Genomic DNA, 15,670 nt, shown 5'->3' on the forward strand with positions numbered 1-15,670 from the left:
CAAGGATGCTTGTAGCAAGAAGAAATCTCTTACTTCCTCCTTTGTGAACAGTCCCCAGAGACACGTGTGCAGATTTCTAAGTGGAGTGGACAGACCTTCAGGGACTGTAGCTCATTTCTACCATGGACAGCAGGTCTTTGAGGGCAAGTTTATGACTGTCCCCAGGAGCAAGCAGTAAGTGTCCACAAAAATCTAGAAACTACTTCAGTATTATGTCAGCAAGGTGAAGTCATTCTGTAAGGCAGGCTTTGCAGACAGCCTCCCCTTTGCAAATGTGAGTACAAACAGCCATTTTTTCAGCATTGATTTTGTTGTTTCCAGTATTCTGGGTGCAAAGGGGAGGAATGGACTGTGCAGCCACATGAGGTGATCTAAAGCCACCAAAGTGCCTTTGGTGAAACCCCAGAGCCTCAGAATGTGCTATGGAATGGCTGCAAACTTTAAGAGTCTTTACTTGTATTTTTCTTAAGCTTCCCAGAAGGATGACTGCTCTGCAAATCAACACCTTCTTTTCAGCATGAGGTGAGACAGGGAAGCTCCTTCTGCTGTGGTTACACTGGTGTAGTATAGAATGATGATACATGCCACAACTGTGCAGACTAGCCAGGATTTGGGGGACTGCTGCTTTCTGCAGCTCTCAGGAAAACTAGTAACCTTCTTAGCAAAGCTCCCTGTTCCCCACTGCAGGTCACTTTGCCACATTAGCAGATTCCTATTGAATGAATGCTCTGTAGTAAAGTGGTGAGAAGTGATATCCTGAGAGAACTGAGCAGTTTCCATTCTCTCCTGACCTAAAACCACCCCCTACCACTGCCTGAAGCTCTCCTCTCTTCTTCACTCCTCTCCCTCTTAAGCAGATGTAATTCTGCACATCTTTCTTAAGAATATCAGGGCTAGACAAGGTGCTACACAATTTTTTGACAAATTATTAGATGCAGACAAAACAATGAATGTTTCATCTCTACTGTCATGGTGGGAAAAAGACACTGGGAGTAAAGAAAAAGATGAAATGAAAGAAATCAGAAAGTAGTCTGTGGTTTAGGCGTGTTCATTTATTTATTTATTTATTTATTTATTTATTTCCTGTGCAAGGTGAATGCTGATATCTGTTACACTTTCCTTAGGGCAGATGAGTTTGGTTTTACTATTTGATCTTGCTCACCCCATGCTTTCCCTGCACGCAAGGTGGAGAACACAGTGTTCGTCCCTGCGGCTTTACCGACCACTGGGCTGGCAGAGTAGGTGGAAAATTATTATCCCACACTTTCATGCCAGTGTCCCAACAGGTGCTGGGCTTTTCCAAGCAAGCCTGTCTAAGTGGATTCCTTCTGGCCTGGCTGATCAGTTGTCGAGGTCTGGGATTCTTGCTCAGGAGCAAATGTGCTTTTTCCTTGCTGGGCATGGGTCACAGGCAAGGGACTGCAGAAAGAGTGATAACACACTTCCTGCTGTTGCAGGGCCAGTGCAGAGAGCAGCAAACAGCTCTCCACTCAGTGCTGCTGTAAGGCAGGCTGACTGTAGCTGGCACTGCAGGGCCCTGTGCAGGAGTAGCCTGGCGTTTCTGCAGAGCACCTCTCCCATTGCATACATGAAAGGTGGGTGCTAAAAGTAGCAGCAGCTGCTTCCCAAACTCTCAGGGGGATTGTGTGCTCCTGGGAATCTTCCATTTGTAGGAGGAAGGTCTACAAAAAAGCAGGGCTCCGCCTTCATGGTGATAAGTAAATGGTAAAAATACCCAGAAGCACTGTACAAACACTATGAAAGATGGCTGGAGACTCTGACCAGGGAACAGAGACCTGCCATCAGACTGGAGGGAGTTCCTACTCCACACTAGCATGAACTTCCATTGTGTTTGCAGGGAAAAGGGAAAAATGCATCTGGGTTTCTATCCACAGTTCCTAAAGACACTCTCAGCAAGAAGGGCAGGGGGAGACTGTTTCCTTGCATGGGCACTGGAATAATTATAGCCATATCACTGTCCATCTCTGCCCACCCAGCCTCTTGCTGAGCTCTGAGCTTGCCTCTTTTTGTCTTCTGCAGAGCTTCACCGCCATGAGAGCATCCAAGAGAAGAATGTGAAAGAGGCCAAAACCAAGTGCAGAACCATTGCATCCTTGCTGACAGACGCACCCAACCCCCACTCCAAGGGGGTGTTGATGTTCAAAAAGCGCAGGCAAAGAGCTAAGAAGTATACACTGGTAAGCTTTGGGAGTGTTGACGAAGATCGCTCCTATGAGGAGGAAGATGGATTTTTTCCAACTAGTGAGTCTGAATTTGATGAGGAAGGTTTCTCTGATGCCCGAAGCCTAACTAATCACTCAGACTGGGACAACACTTACCTGGACATTGAAAAGTCCAAGTCTGACTCTGAACAAAAGGAAGAGAAGAAAAAAGGTTTGAGTGAGGCCTCAGGTAAAGGAGCACGATTATTTGAGCAGCAGAGGGAACGGGCTGGGAAGTACACAGTTGAGAAAGTCCCAGAGCAGAAGGATCCCCAGCTTGCCCCAGCTGCCCAGCCGCAGCAGGGAACAGTGAACGGAGATATGCCTGTGCCACAGAAAGAAGATAGCTTCCCCCTCAGCATCCACATGGAAGGCATGCAAGTGCCCAGCAAGCAGCCAGCCACCCTCCCCACTCAGCTCCTGGCTCCCCCTAGCCCCACTTTCTTCTTGCCTCCCCCAAGCACCCCTGACCCCTTCCCTGCAGGCACAACAAGCATGTTCAACAGGTCTGCACGGCCCTTTACTCCTGGTTTTTCTATCCAGCGCTCAGCAACATCCTCTGTCATCTTCAGGCCATCTGCACCCAAAAAACCTAGTGAAAGTCTGAGTGGGCAAAGCACAGTGGTTCCTCCTTTCTCACCTCTGGCTCCAGGAACACCTGCCAATGCATCAGTGTCGACACATTGTGGTCCAGTCAGCTCTTCCACATCTCTCTATATTCCTGCACCAGGAAGGTCAACACCACATCCAGAGTCACAGCCAAGAGAAGGAGGAAGTGCTCCAGAGACTAAGCCTTCAGCCAACACTGCTCGGACATCCAGCACCTCTATCTTTCTGTCAACTCCCTCAAAACCAGGAGGTGAAATGGCCTCCACAGCATCCCAGCTACGAGTCCCTGGAACAGCCTCTTCTTCTTTGTATATCAGTCCAGCACTGTCACAGCACACAAAAAGCAGCTCCCCTGTGCCAAATCAGCCTTCTCTTGCTGTCTCACCAGCAATGCCACGACCTCCTTCTGAGCCCTTAACCTCCAGAGAGCAGAGGATTTCTGTGCCAGCTCCCCGCACTGGCATCCTGCAGGAGGCTCGCCGGCGGGGCAACAAGAAACCCATGTTCAGTAAGATTGAGGAGAAGAAGAAGAATTCACCCAACCCTGAACTCCTGTCTCTGGTGCAGAACCTGGATGAGAAGCCAAAAGGTGACCATCCTGGGGCAGGCTTTGAATCTGGGCCTGAGGAGGACTTCCTAAGCCTGGGTGCTGAGGCCTGCAACTTCATGCAGTCCTCTGGCCGCAAGTTCAAGACCCCACCTCCAGTGGCTCCTAAGCCTCAGCAGCAAGATGCTGCACTGGTAAATGGGGCCCAGGACATGCCTCAGCTTAAAGGCAAGGGGGCAGAGCTCTTTGCCAAACGCCAGAGCCGCATGGACAAATTTGTGGTGGAGACAACACTGAAGCCAGAGTCCAAGCCCAGGACCCCTTCTCCTTCCCCTTCTCTGCCCTCATCCTGGAAATATTCACCCAACATCCGTGCTCCCCCTCCAATAGCTTACAACCCAATGCATTCCCCTTTTTATCCCCTAGCAGCCAGCAAATCTCAGGCTAGCAAAGCAGAGAGCAAAGTGAAAAAGGCACCTGGCCAGAAATCGGGGATCAAGGTCATTGATGTAATGCGCCACCAGCCCTATCAATTAAAGTCAGCCATGTTCTGTTTTGGAGATCCCCCAAGCCCGAGCATTCAGGAGTCTCCTGGTAAGCCAGGGGCACAGCCTAGCTTGTCCTTCACAGCAGCCAAGCAGGTCCCTGTGAAAACAGCCAAGACACAGGAGATTCGTCGCTTCTCCACTCCGGCTCCCATGCCAGCCTCAAGCAGCCTGGCCCCCACTGTGCTCATGCCTCGCTCAGCCACCACATTGGATGAGCCAGTGTGGAGAACAGAAATGGCCTCTTCTGCCCCTGCTACACCAGCACCCTTCCAGGTGGAGCTCAGCCAGTCCCCTAAGCCATACCCAAGCTCCCCAGAGCCTGGTAAGGTGGGCCAAGGGCCCTCCCCAAACGCAGCCTCAGCCTCTCGATTTCAGGTGGCCAGGCCTAAATTCTCAGCAGCAAGAACAGGGATGCAGGCCAATGTGTGGAGGCCAAGCTTTGGCCACCACTGAGGTAGACACCCCTCCCAACCTGTATGTGGCCTTGCAGAAATAGTGCTCCTTTTGTCTTTCATGTCAGCTAAGTACATTGGGATGAATGACACAAAATGAAGAAAAGAGAAAAAAAAAATTACTCCTCTTCTGCACCACCCTCTTCCCCAGCCTCCCCTTGGTCTCAGATGAACAGCTTCCTGGCAAGGCTTACTGGCTGTGGCTATAGCAGGAGGAAGAATGCAGAGAGAAGGCATATGTGTTGTACAAACTGGGAACTTCCACACAACAGCAAAACCCACCTTCAGAGGGCATGAATTACAGGGGTTGTCTCACATGAGGACATGTAGCAGTTTTCCTACCTGAAAGGGTTTGGAGTCACCCCTTAATGGAGGCAGAATAGGAGGTAAGAGCTTTCCAGGAAGAAAGTGTCAGAGGTGGTATTACAGTACTGAAACTCTGTTTACCCCATCGGACTGCTTTTCTCTGAGCCTGTCAGTCTGTACACACGCACCTGTGTGTGTGCGCACACACATGCACACATGTGCACACAATGACACTCAGCAGGGAGTGAAAGTAGAAGTGGGGCTTCACCTTGGACACTTGTGAAAGCAGGGTGGCCATATGTGGCAATTCTTCCAGCCACCGGGGCTGGGAGTAAAAGTGAAAAGGGAAATTAATCCTAGCTGGTGCTGAATATGGTTATCAGATCTGGAAGCAGTTTGCCAGGGGGGTGTTGAATGGTCTTGGTGGGGCTGTCACAAGCTGGAGGAACTGCAGAGGAAGTATACATTTTTGAGGATACAGAGTCAAAGCTAAGCTCAAGGCAATGGCAGGCCTGGTGCAAAGAAGGCCCTGCATCACTAGAACAGGATACAGATGCTGTAAGTACAAAGGAGGATTGTGTAGGAGAAGATATGGTTGACTTTAAAAGGAGGCAGGATTGAGTAAGTGTTTGCACATCATATTTTTGTTTCGTTTAGGTCAGAAGCATGGCTAGATTAGAAATAGGTCATGAGATAAAACTTCCTGAAAACTCTGACAAGCTGGAAAATGGAGCCTCTCTACAGATGCTCTCAGTGTGGAAGTAGAGCACAGGGAAACAAAGTCACAAGTAGAGAAACAAACTAAATTATTTAAGTATCCTTGGGGTCTATTTGTTAAAAACTGAAGTGCTCTGAGAGTCCCAGAGCACCTGCACTTACACACACATACAGAGCTCAGTTTGCTAGCAATGCTGGAGAGACAGGACTGGTTATTTCTTGAATGTCCCAGGTCAGCCACAGACTTAATCCCTACACTAAAGGCATCTAAGAATAAAGTAATCCCCTTCCCAAGGAAGAATTCAGGATATTAGTAGGGACTGTGGATGTGTGTGTGCATGTCATATGTGCTGTGGTTTGCATACACCCCTGCTCTTTCCTTTCTGCCTATGCTCCCCTTTTTGGAGTGGCCACTTTTACATTGTGATCCCACAAGTACACACAGAAAACATTGCTCCTGAAGCACTGGCTCCCAAACACAGCAGATGCCCCAGCTGCAGGGAAGGGTTTTGCCACCTCTTCCAGGGCAGGGGTGGCCTAGCCTTTTGCTAGGCCCTCAAGAATAAGTACTGGAGCCAGGATGAGGGTGCCATAGCCCTGCTTGAGACATGTCTCCATCTCATTAGACTTGCTCCTCTCCTGCAAGCAGAAGCTGTTCTCTGATTTGGTTGAGAAAAACTTTGGATGAACAAAACTGTAGGTTTTGGGGAGAAAAAAGGAGTGCAAATGGGGTTGATGCCAAGTCTGTAAGCAGCATAGCTAGTGTGGTTTCACACCAAGTCCAAGCCAAACTTCCTCCATGAAGCTGGAGCTTATGATATGTAGCTCTTTTTCTTGAAGCTTGGGCTCTGCTTATTCTCAGAGACTCTATGGTGCTTCTCTGTGTGCACCTGGAGATTTTGCTTGTGTTCTCTCCCACAAAGAAAAAAGAGGGCTGGGGAACCTCACTTCCAGCTCTACTCCTGGACAAGCTTAAGAGGGAGAGGATGAAAGGTAAAGAAAAGTAATAACCACTCCTATCTTTGAATCCTTCAGAGTCTGGCTGGGCTTGCTCTGCAGCCTGTGTTTAGAGTGCACATTCTTGAGGGCCATGAATCATAGGATGGGCATGCTGGGGAGGGAGGAGGACACCTCACTTGGCAGACCATCAGCCATAGGAGAGGACAGAGATAAAACCTTTGGGAATGCCTTGAGTCAATGAGCAAAGGGATGACTGAGTCAGAAGAGGTGCTGCACATGGTTGTATGACATAGGAACATATGACCTAAACAGATGAGGTGATTGTATTGTGTTCCTGGAAAGCCCCACAGGGTAGATTTTAGGACAAGTCACCACACGGTTAATTCAGATCACCACAAACCACTGAGCTCTGGTGAAAGGGAGCAGCCATGCTAAAAAACGTAACTTAGAAGATTGCTTTCTCTCTCATCCTGTGCTGCACTGTGTTACCAGGGCTTCTGGAAAAAAAAATAATCCTGTGTGCTGTAGCAAGATGGATCTATATGATTATTCCCAAACATGAAAGGAGGAGTCTTCTGTTTCTCTAGGAAAGTTGTGGGAAGGAACTAAAGGACTAGCAGTGCTGGAAAAGCTTTGTCTCTAGTCTCCTTGTGGAGTGCTGTCACTGGCTAGTGATTTTAGCCGTTAGCCTTAGACAGACAAGCCAGCCCAGATTGACAGCGTCACTGAATTCAGGTGCAGTGAGGGCTTGTGTGGATCGGGGAAAGTGTGTTTAGGATCATTCAGCAGTGACAAAATAACTTCTGAAAGTCTGAATCTTGCTCCAGTGTCCCTTTCTTTCAGGCCCCTAAAGGTAAGTGCTCTCAGAACCTGAATGACTCAGGAAATTAATTTTGCAACTGGAAAAAAAGAGAGGTCTGGCCTTAACATGTAAAGGAGACTGCATGTGGTTAGTATTTTAGAGGTCCCAGTCCAGATTTCTAAGAGACACTGATGCAAGCCAAGGAGTGATGGCCAAACACACTTGAATGGTAGATACCAGGACACGAGTGGAATAGCTGCATTTGGCCCATCACTTCTGATAATGTAGTGGGTAGGAGATGGTTAGGTCTGATTGAAGAATGTATATTAAACATCAGAGCAAGGAAAAAGATCAGGAGGTTTGGGGTCCTGCATTTCACTTCTAATATTCTTGGATCAAAGCTATGTTTAAAAGGAAAGCCAAAGTAGCTTGAGGGATCTCAGCCTCTCCCAATCTTTTCTATATCCTATACTGACACAGGACTTGATCTGCAGAAGGAGAGGGTGTTGCAGATGAGGCCTACTGTTCTTGTGGAGTATCCCAAATAAGGCCTATGGCTGCAAGTAGCGTGAGATGAGAAATAATACTGAGATGCATCTGCTAAGCTATAAAGAAGAAACCTGCACTACTGCTGGCTTCAAGCAGCTCTGCTAGTGTCTGCTCATTAAAACATTGTGGCTGGCCTGTTACAAAGGTCACAGATGAGATTACAAGGAATACTTTTGAACCATATAAGCTTGTCTTGAGCCTTTCTCAATTTTTAATTCCTGGGCTGTTGAATAAGCACAGACATAAACATTTGTTTGTCAAGTTTTAGCTCCCACCTGCTAAGCTATAAGCTGCAGTGGTAGGCCAAGCCCCAGTATCCCCTTGTTGAGCATTTGGAGATGTCTGCATGAGCTCTGATTTAGAACTGCCTATCATCCCTCCTCTGTAGCAGGCTGCAGGTTACACATTGCACCTATGGCAAGTCTGGTGGGTTTTCTTTACTTCAGAAGTATTAGTCCTTTCCCTCTGAATATATGGGAACACTTGCCAAAGATAATCTCAAGATCCTGCAGCAGCTGAGAGGAATAAACTTGGAAGATACTGGAGTGATAAGTCACTGATTGCCGGACATGAACACAGTGCAAGCCATGACTGCTGTTTGGAAAGAATATGCTCCTTTTCTGCTATAATATCTAGCATCCCCTAGCAGACCCTCTTCTTAGACTCATTAGTGCTCTAAAAATGGGAGTCCAGCAGCTGTCCCCTGTCTGGTGGAAGAGGTGACCCCAAAAGAAGAACAGAGTTGGCACCTTTGTTTATGGAAATACTTTTTTCCTTCTCTGTTTTGTCTTTTTGTTGGTGGTTTTTTTGTGGTTTTGTTTTGTTTTGTTTTGTTTTTTTGAATTTATGGTCACTTTCTATTTGTGCAGAAGAATAAACTTGTGATATGCACTTTACATGTGGCATTTTGTCACTTTCTTCACTTTGCACCCAGAAGGAGATGCTATGTGTACAACACATGCACTTAGCAATACCAACAAACTACTAAGGCTAAGAGAATACAAGGAGTCCAAAAAAGGATGTGATGTCTGAACAATAACAAAAAAAAAAGTTGGTCTTAAACCTTCTATATATTAAAAAAGCCCCATGCAAGCAAAACATTAAGTGTGATCCAAAACTTTGGTACTTCAAGCTATAGAACACTCACTTGCTGACAGGGTGAAGAAATTTCTGTAGGCCTGCCTAAGCCCTGCCTCTCAGTCTGCACTAACCTGAACCCTACCCTCTGATAGCATATCTGATATAAACAGAAATTTGTCAGCTCTGGTAAATCCAAATATAAACTTATGTTGAACTATTCAACTTATTCTTCAGATGAATCAAGAGATCAGACAACCAAATCAGTCAGAAAGTAAAATATCATCAAATTGTAGAAGGGTAAAGGTTGGAAGGGACCTTAAAGATCATCAGGTTCCAACCTCCCTGCTATGAGCAGGGACACCTCACAATAGACCAGGCCACACAAAGCTTCATCCAACCTGGCCTTAAACACCTCCAGGGAGGGGCGTTCCACAACCTCCCTGGGCAACTTATTCCAGCACCTTACTACACTAATGATGAAGAATTTCTTCTTGATGTCTAACCTAAATCTACCCTCTTTCAGTTTAAAACCACTACCCCACATCCTATCACTGCCCTCTCTGGTGAAAAGCCCCTCCTCAGCTTGCCTGTAGGCCCTTCAGGCACTGGAAGGCACCTATAAGGTCTCTCCAGAGCTTTCTCTTCTCCAGGCTGAACAATTCCAGCTAAGCTATTCACAACCAAAAGACAATCAAGAAGATATTGCAAGTGTATTGATTTAAGCAAAACAATCTTCCAAACTATTTAGTTAGCAATGGCATGTCATTCCTTAAAGAAATATGCACCGTGGCCCTGCTGGCCACACTTCTTTTGATGCAGCCCAGGATGCAGTTGCTCTCTGGGCTCCAGCCCGCACTGGTGGCTCATGTCGAGCTTCTCATCTACTACCAGTCCCAAGTCCTTTTCCTTAGGACTGCTCTCTAGCCATTTTGCCCCCAGCCTGTATTTGTGCCTGGGGTTGCACTCACCTGGCTACAGGACCTTGCACTTGGCCTTGTTGAACTTCATGAGGTTGGCACTGGCCCACCTTTCTAGCCTGTCAAGGTCCCTCTTGATGGCATCTCTTCCCTCTAGGGTGTCAACTACTCCACACAGCTTGGTATCATCAGCAAACTTGCTGAGGATAGACTCAATCCCACTGTCCATGTCTCCAACAAATATGTTGAACAGCACTGGTCCAAATGCTGACCCCTGAGGGACACCACTCATCACTTGCCCCCACTTGGACACTGAACCATTGACCACAGCTGTCTGGGTGCAGCCATCCAGCCAATTTCTTAACCACCGAGTGGTTCATCTGTCAAATCTATGCCTTGTTAGTTTGGAGACCAGGTTGTTATGTGGGACAGTGTCAAATGCCTTGTGATATATCCCATTGTATCCTCAGGCTCCAAGCTAATCCTAACTTTAACTCAATTTATGTTAAAGTCTACTCAATTTCTGTGTCCTGAGAGGTTCAGTGTTCTCAGTTTAGGACAAGAGTTAGCAAGGTTGCCTTTCCCAGATGTATGTCACTCACAGACAGCAAGAGCACAGCAGGATATGCTGCAGTCTGCTGTAGGATTAGACTGAAAACTCTAGACGTTTGTCCAGGTATCATTTTGTGGATGTTTTTCAGATTAATTACAAAGAGGGGTCCCTTATGCAGTGGGTCTTGGGACTATTCAGACTACTTCTGATTTGCAGACAGGAAATGCACAAAGGGGCAGTGATATTTGCTGATGCCAATCCTGAGCTTTCTGTCCAACCAGAAGCACAGCTCCTAAAGAAATAAATCTACAGATGCACAGTCTGCAGATTACAGCTGCATCTTGTTTTGCTTAATAAAGCTGGCTTAGTAGGATTATGAGCTACTCCAGATGGTTTGACACATTGCAGGACAGTTGGTGGTGGCCAGGGCTCTGATTAAATTCCCTGTTAACCTCTACAACCTTTTCAAGTGAGAGTAATTTCTTCTCACAGCAGATTGTGTCAGAAGGAGCCAGACAAACAGAATTTCAAAGGTGGAACAGGAGCTAGCCCTGAGCTTACTGGCCCAATACAAAGCTCAAGGATTACTGAACAGCTGTGCAGCTGGCTAGGGTTGAACTTGGACTTCAGTTCACTACTCAGAGAGTAGTTTAACACCAGCAAATAGTAAGGTGTCTGGCGGGCATATCTACCCACAAACAATTATTTCCAATGGAAGAAGTGTCTGGCAAAGAGCAAATATGTGGCATGTAGGAAGAGTAAGGGTATTCCCAAGAAGTACAGGCCTATAGCTTCAACGACCACTAGATGTCGCCACTGTTCTCCGAGTGACTTGGGTTCTGGCATTTGACTGAAGTGGTGTTGTCTGGAGGGTTTAAAATCTTAGGAAATCCTTTCTTCCTAATCTACCCTCTTTTGGCGTTCACATATGGTGTTGCTTAGTTCCACATACCAGGGGAGAAGGCCAGCCCCATACCAGGGAGTTTTGGCAGTGAGGCTTGCTGCAGCTCAGAGGGGAGTCCTGGATAGTAGCATGTGGGGCATGCAAGCAAACAGGCTTCTCAGCAAGTAACACACCATGGGCATGCCAGCTATTTCAACACACGCTTCAGTTCTGTGATCAAATTCTATGTATTTCTTTCCCAGTCCTACACCTCATTGTACATCAAGCCCACTTAGGGGCAGGAGGGAGCCTGGCATTAACTGTTTCTCCTATTTTGGTGCTACAAACTACTGGCAAGTCTTCCTGATAGCCATATGGAAGTGGAAGAGATTACATGTGTATGAAAAATTTTAATATAAAAAATGTTATCTATGATGTATTTCAAAACAAAAATCAACCACCCCCCAAAAAAATCCCCAAACAACCAAACCCTGAATTGAGAGTTCTGCAACTTTTTTCAGAGAAGATTAAATCATGCTGAAATCCACTGCTTATGAATACTTTCAATACAGGGAAGTCCTGCACTCCAGGAAAAAGGGGGAGCAGGGTCAAGGTTCCACTCTCTATCTTTGGAAAATTAAAATGGTGAAGGCTATTTACCAGACCAATGCTGTTTGCCAGACTTCTACAGGATCAAAATGAGCTCAGGAGACAGCCCTACTGCTGACAGCTGTTTTACTTACTGCTTATGTCCATCTGCAACAAGGCAGATCTCATCTACTGTTTTTGAAATGATTTTGCAGATATCAATGATTTGAAGTTAGACCATTTGAAATGAGATGTGCAAGAATTCAGTGCAAAACTAAACTAATTTTCAAGATGTAAGTCAGAGAAAGCAAAAGTTTGTGCAGGCTGTTTTGAAGGCCACTTAAGCAAGGGGTATGTATGTACAAAGAGGGAGGTGGTGACAGTGAGATACAGCTCCTTGTATGATTAAAAACTCCTTTCCTCAAGTGCTGAAATGTCCTGCAGGTACTCCCTTGATTACCTAAGCGAAAACTCCATGTAGTCAAGAAACCTCATGTAGCCACCAAACCTCACCACGCTCCAGATAAATCCCTGCCCCGCCCTCCAACCCAAAAGCAAAACTGCTCATCAAGCAAGGCTTGTAATGATTTAAACCCTTAAGAACTGAGTAGCATGAGTGGGTAAGATAATAGTAACAGCCCTACATAACTTCTTATCTTTGCTGATTTCATCATATTACGTACAGCAGAGATACCAGATTGGGACAATATTCCCAGTGGAAAAAGCCACTGAGCTACTGAACCTGACACCATAGCAGGGCACAAGTGAAGTCTCTGCTAGACTCCTCATTGACATTTCTAGACTAGTGAACAAGAAGTTTCTATCTCTCAGGAGAAACTGTGCATAGAGAGGAGAAAGGATCAGGATTTAGTTCCCAGCCTGGTAACTGACAATGGAGACAAATAATTTTATTTGAAGGTAGAGTAGGACATGAGAATCTCAGTTGAAGATGTGCCTTGGTGCCTAAGTGTCAGATGCAAGACAGCTTTATCTAAATCACCTTATAAATCCCAGTGCCATACTAATGGGATAAACCCTCTCTTACATTCATTCAGGGTTCAAGGCTCAGATTCTATGCACTACACTCCAGCTGTACTCTTAAGTCCTGTGCCTCACTTCGTGTATGTATATATGCACATCCAGATGAAAATAACCTCTGGATTATTAGGGTTTCAAGGACAGAATGGGACTTCACATAGCACTGAATGACAGCTATGGATAATCTTTAAAAGTGTAGGTAGCCAAGGTTTCTTCAGAATTTGAGTCTGATGATAGCCACAGGCACAACAGAACTGAAAAAATTGGCCAAGAAGCTGGTCTATACCTCAGATTTTGCTTCTGGAGTTTCTGAGGAGTCCAATGATTGGCCTAGGAACCTAAATAGCAATAAATAAATATCAGCATCTAGGAATAAAGGTATCTCCCTATTAGATCATTTCAACTTTCAGATACTATTTCTGAGCCCTGGATAAAGATTCTGCCCTGTACTCTCTACTCCTAGCTTACTTTCCTTCATATGCCTGCTCAACTTGTCTCGTTTCAAGTTCCTCACCACCTTGCCTACTTCTCACACAACAACCTGCCTTAGTGTACAAATGCTTTGTTTTCATCAAACCACAGTTCCCATCAGTCCTTGAAGCAGAACTTCCAAGGTCCTTGGCCTTGCCCCTAACCCTGCTTGCCTCTTTCCATTTGGGTTGGAGACCCACAGAGCAGACTTATCTCTTGGAGCTGGCTCACCCTGAATTGCTGACAGTGCCTTGTTCCTGGTCCTAACTGTGGGACACACCTGCCCATTTCCTGATTAAGATCCTCACACACCATGCTACAATATTCCTTCTCTTCATCTCCTTGCTATTGTTTTCCCTAGTTTCTCTTGAGCTTTATAAGAGGGATCACATTCATTTCCTGCTCACCTCCAATTACCATGTGCCATGGGGCATTCTCCTCCATTCCAGCCTGCTTGATTCCTCTCTTCCTGCAGCTGCCTGCAGGAGCAGTTGTGGACCCCTGGGGTAGGTGGAAGCATGCTCATGGCACAGAACAGTAACTACATACTTGTCTGCTACATCATCTTTTGGAGCTACACCATGCCTCAAAATCCAGCAGGTTTCCATATGATATCCATCTGGCACAAACTGTTCCCCTAACATGTAATTTGTGATCGGGAAGGCATAGGAGATGACTGGAGAAATAATAGACCAGCTATAAATTGGTCTGAAAACAGCTGCTGGAATCAAGTAGAGAGAAGGCAGAGTTTAGCAGCTCTCCAGTGACTGCAAGGAGGTTCCATAAAAATGGTAGCTGCATTTCTCAGCTTCTAACCCATAATATAAATCACATTAATTTCTGAGCTATTATCAAAACAGAGCTAGAAACTTCCTAAAATTAGGAAATAACTGTATCTCATGCCTTTGGACATGTTAAACCAGTCCAAGGGAAAGAAATATGGTGAAAAAATACTCCTCTCTGTACAACCTACAGTGAGCAGGGTTTGGCCAACACCAAGAGACTTGCTCCTCTGTGGCCACCTGCACTTGTTCAGAGTGGGTGTGAAGTGTGGATGGATGCTCAGCTGTGACAGTAGCATTTGACAGCCTCCAACTTTGTGCAGATGTAAATGCCTTCACCAGGCGTGAAGCTCTGTGCCCAGAGCAGACAGCGGGTGTTTACAGTTAATTGTGCTACCCTCTACACCTGTTTTACACTGGCACAGCTCTGGGAAGTTACTCCCAGATCACTGGCATGGGAGTGTGGGGGCAAGATCTGGACCATCTGGCCCCCACAAATCATTCTGGTGCATCTGCTGGGCTCAGTGAAGGACACAGCACAGTGGAAAGCTTACGGTGTGGTGCTATAATAGACATGAATGAGGGAGAATAAGAGTGGTGCTGTAGGCACAATGTAAGGTATACATAGTGGTTATATGGATGCAAGCGAGAAGAAAATGGGAAATGAGAGGAAAATGGGAAACTTTAGGTCAGGAGATTGCCATACATGCCCTGACTCCAAGCAGGGTATAAAGGCTGATTATTGTCCATAGCTACGTTATAGCACTCTTACACAGGATCTTTTAAATAGAACTGGGGTGTTCAAGCTTTGTACTTTCAATCCACTTATCACACTGGGAAGTTTGATATGCATTTGGTGCAAGCAAAACCAGCTGCAAAATCTAGGTAAAAGGAAAAGTTACTATCTCCCAATGCTCCTTTACATCAAACTTTCTTGCAATTCTCTGTGCAGATTGTTTTCTACTACAGTCTCAGCTGTGTTTTGAGTTTTCTTCCCCCCTCTAGACTCAGTGGACAACCTGATTTTGATCCAATGTGAAATACAAAGACAATGTTTTCTGTAGGATTTCTGGTTTACATAGAAGCTGAAAGGTACATGCATCTTCAAGTTATTCAGTAAAATGAGATATGTTCCCTTCATCCTAGAACCAGAACTCAATAGGGTATGGGGAAATGAACAGAAGCTAAAGAAGAGGAGTCATCTGCAGATACAAAGCTGCACCAAATTTCTGCAAATTTCTACAAAGCTGCAACCTTATTTCTGTCATGAATCAGGAAATTCATTTCCTTGCTGTTTGAATCTGCTAGGTTTGCCATACATATTTCACAGCTACTTTCTAGAACTCTGTAAATAGCTTTCTAGACTTTGTAGTTTTCTTACTACTTCTTGCTTCATGTGTGCAATTATTTTTCTTCTGTGTTCTCTGATATATCATTTGAATGCCTTGCATTTTAGGAATTATGTGTGAGAGCCTAGGGAACACTGGGGTGAATGATGGAGTGAGGAGGGAGCAGAAGGAGAGTGTAAAACAGAAAGACCCAAGAGAGCTTTTGAGGTATTACTGACAAGCAGGATATTGAGAAGGTTTTATGAATTGCATTAAAATGTAATAGGAGGAGGAAGAGGAAGGTCATGTTGAACAGAG

At 45.7% G+C, this 15,670-nt stretch overlaps 1 protein-coding gene across 1 annotated transcript in view; it reads left to right on the forward strand.

The window, feature by feature from the left end:
- Window positions 1-4,379, forward strand: part of SYNPO2L (synaptopodin 2-like) — a 35,372-nt gene extending 30,993 nt beyond the window's left edge. The window contains exon 4 of the mRNA XM_010000768.1: window positions 2,041-4,379. Coding sequence (XP_009999070.1) covers window positions 2,041-4,379 — 2,339 coding nt within the window. The remainder of the gene's footprint in view (window positions 1-2,040) is intronic.
- The last annotated feature ends 11,291 nt before the right edge of the window (window positions 4,380-15,670 follow it).

Source organism: Chaetura pelagica, unplaced genomic scaffold, assembly GCF_000747805.2.
Source record: "Chaetura pelagica isolate M959 unplaced genomic scaffold, ChaPel_1.0 scaffold166, whole genome shotgun sequence".
Taxonomy (NCBI): Eukaryota; Metazoa; Chordata; class Aves; order Apodiformes; family Apodidae; genus Chaetura; species Chaetura pelagica.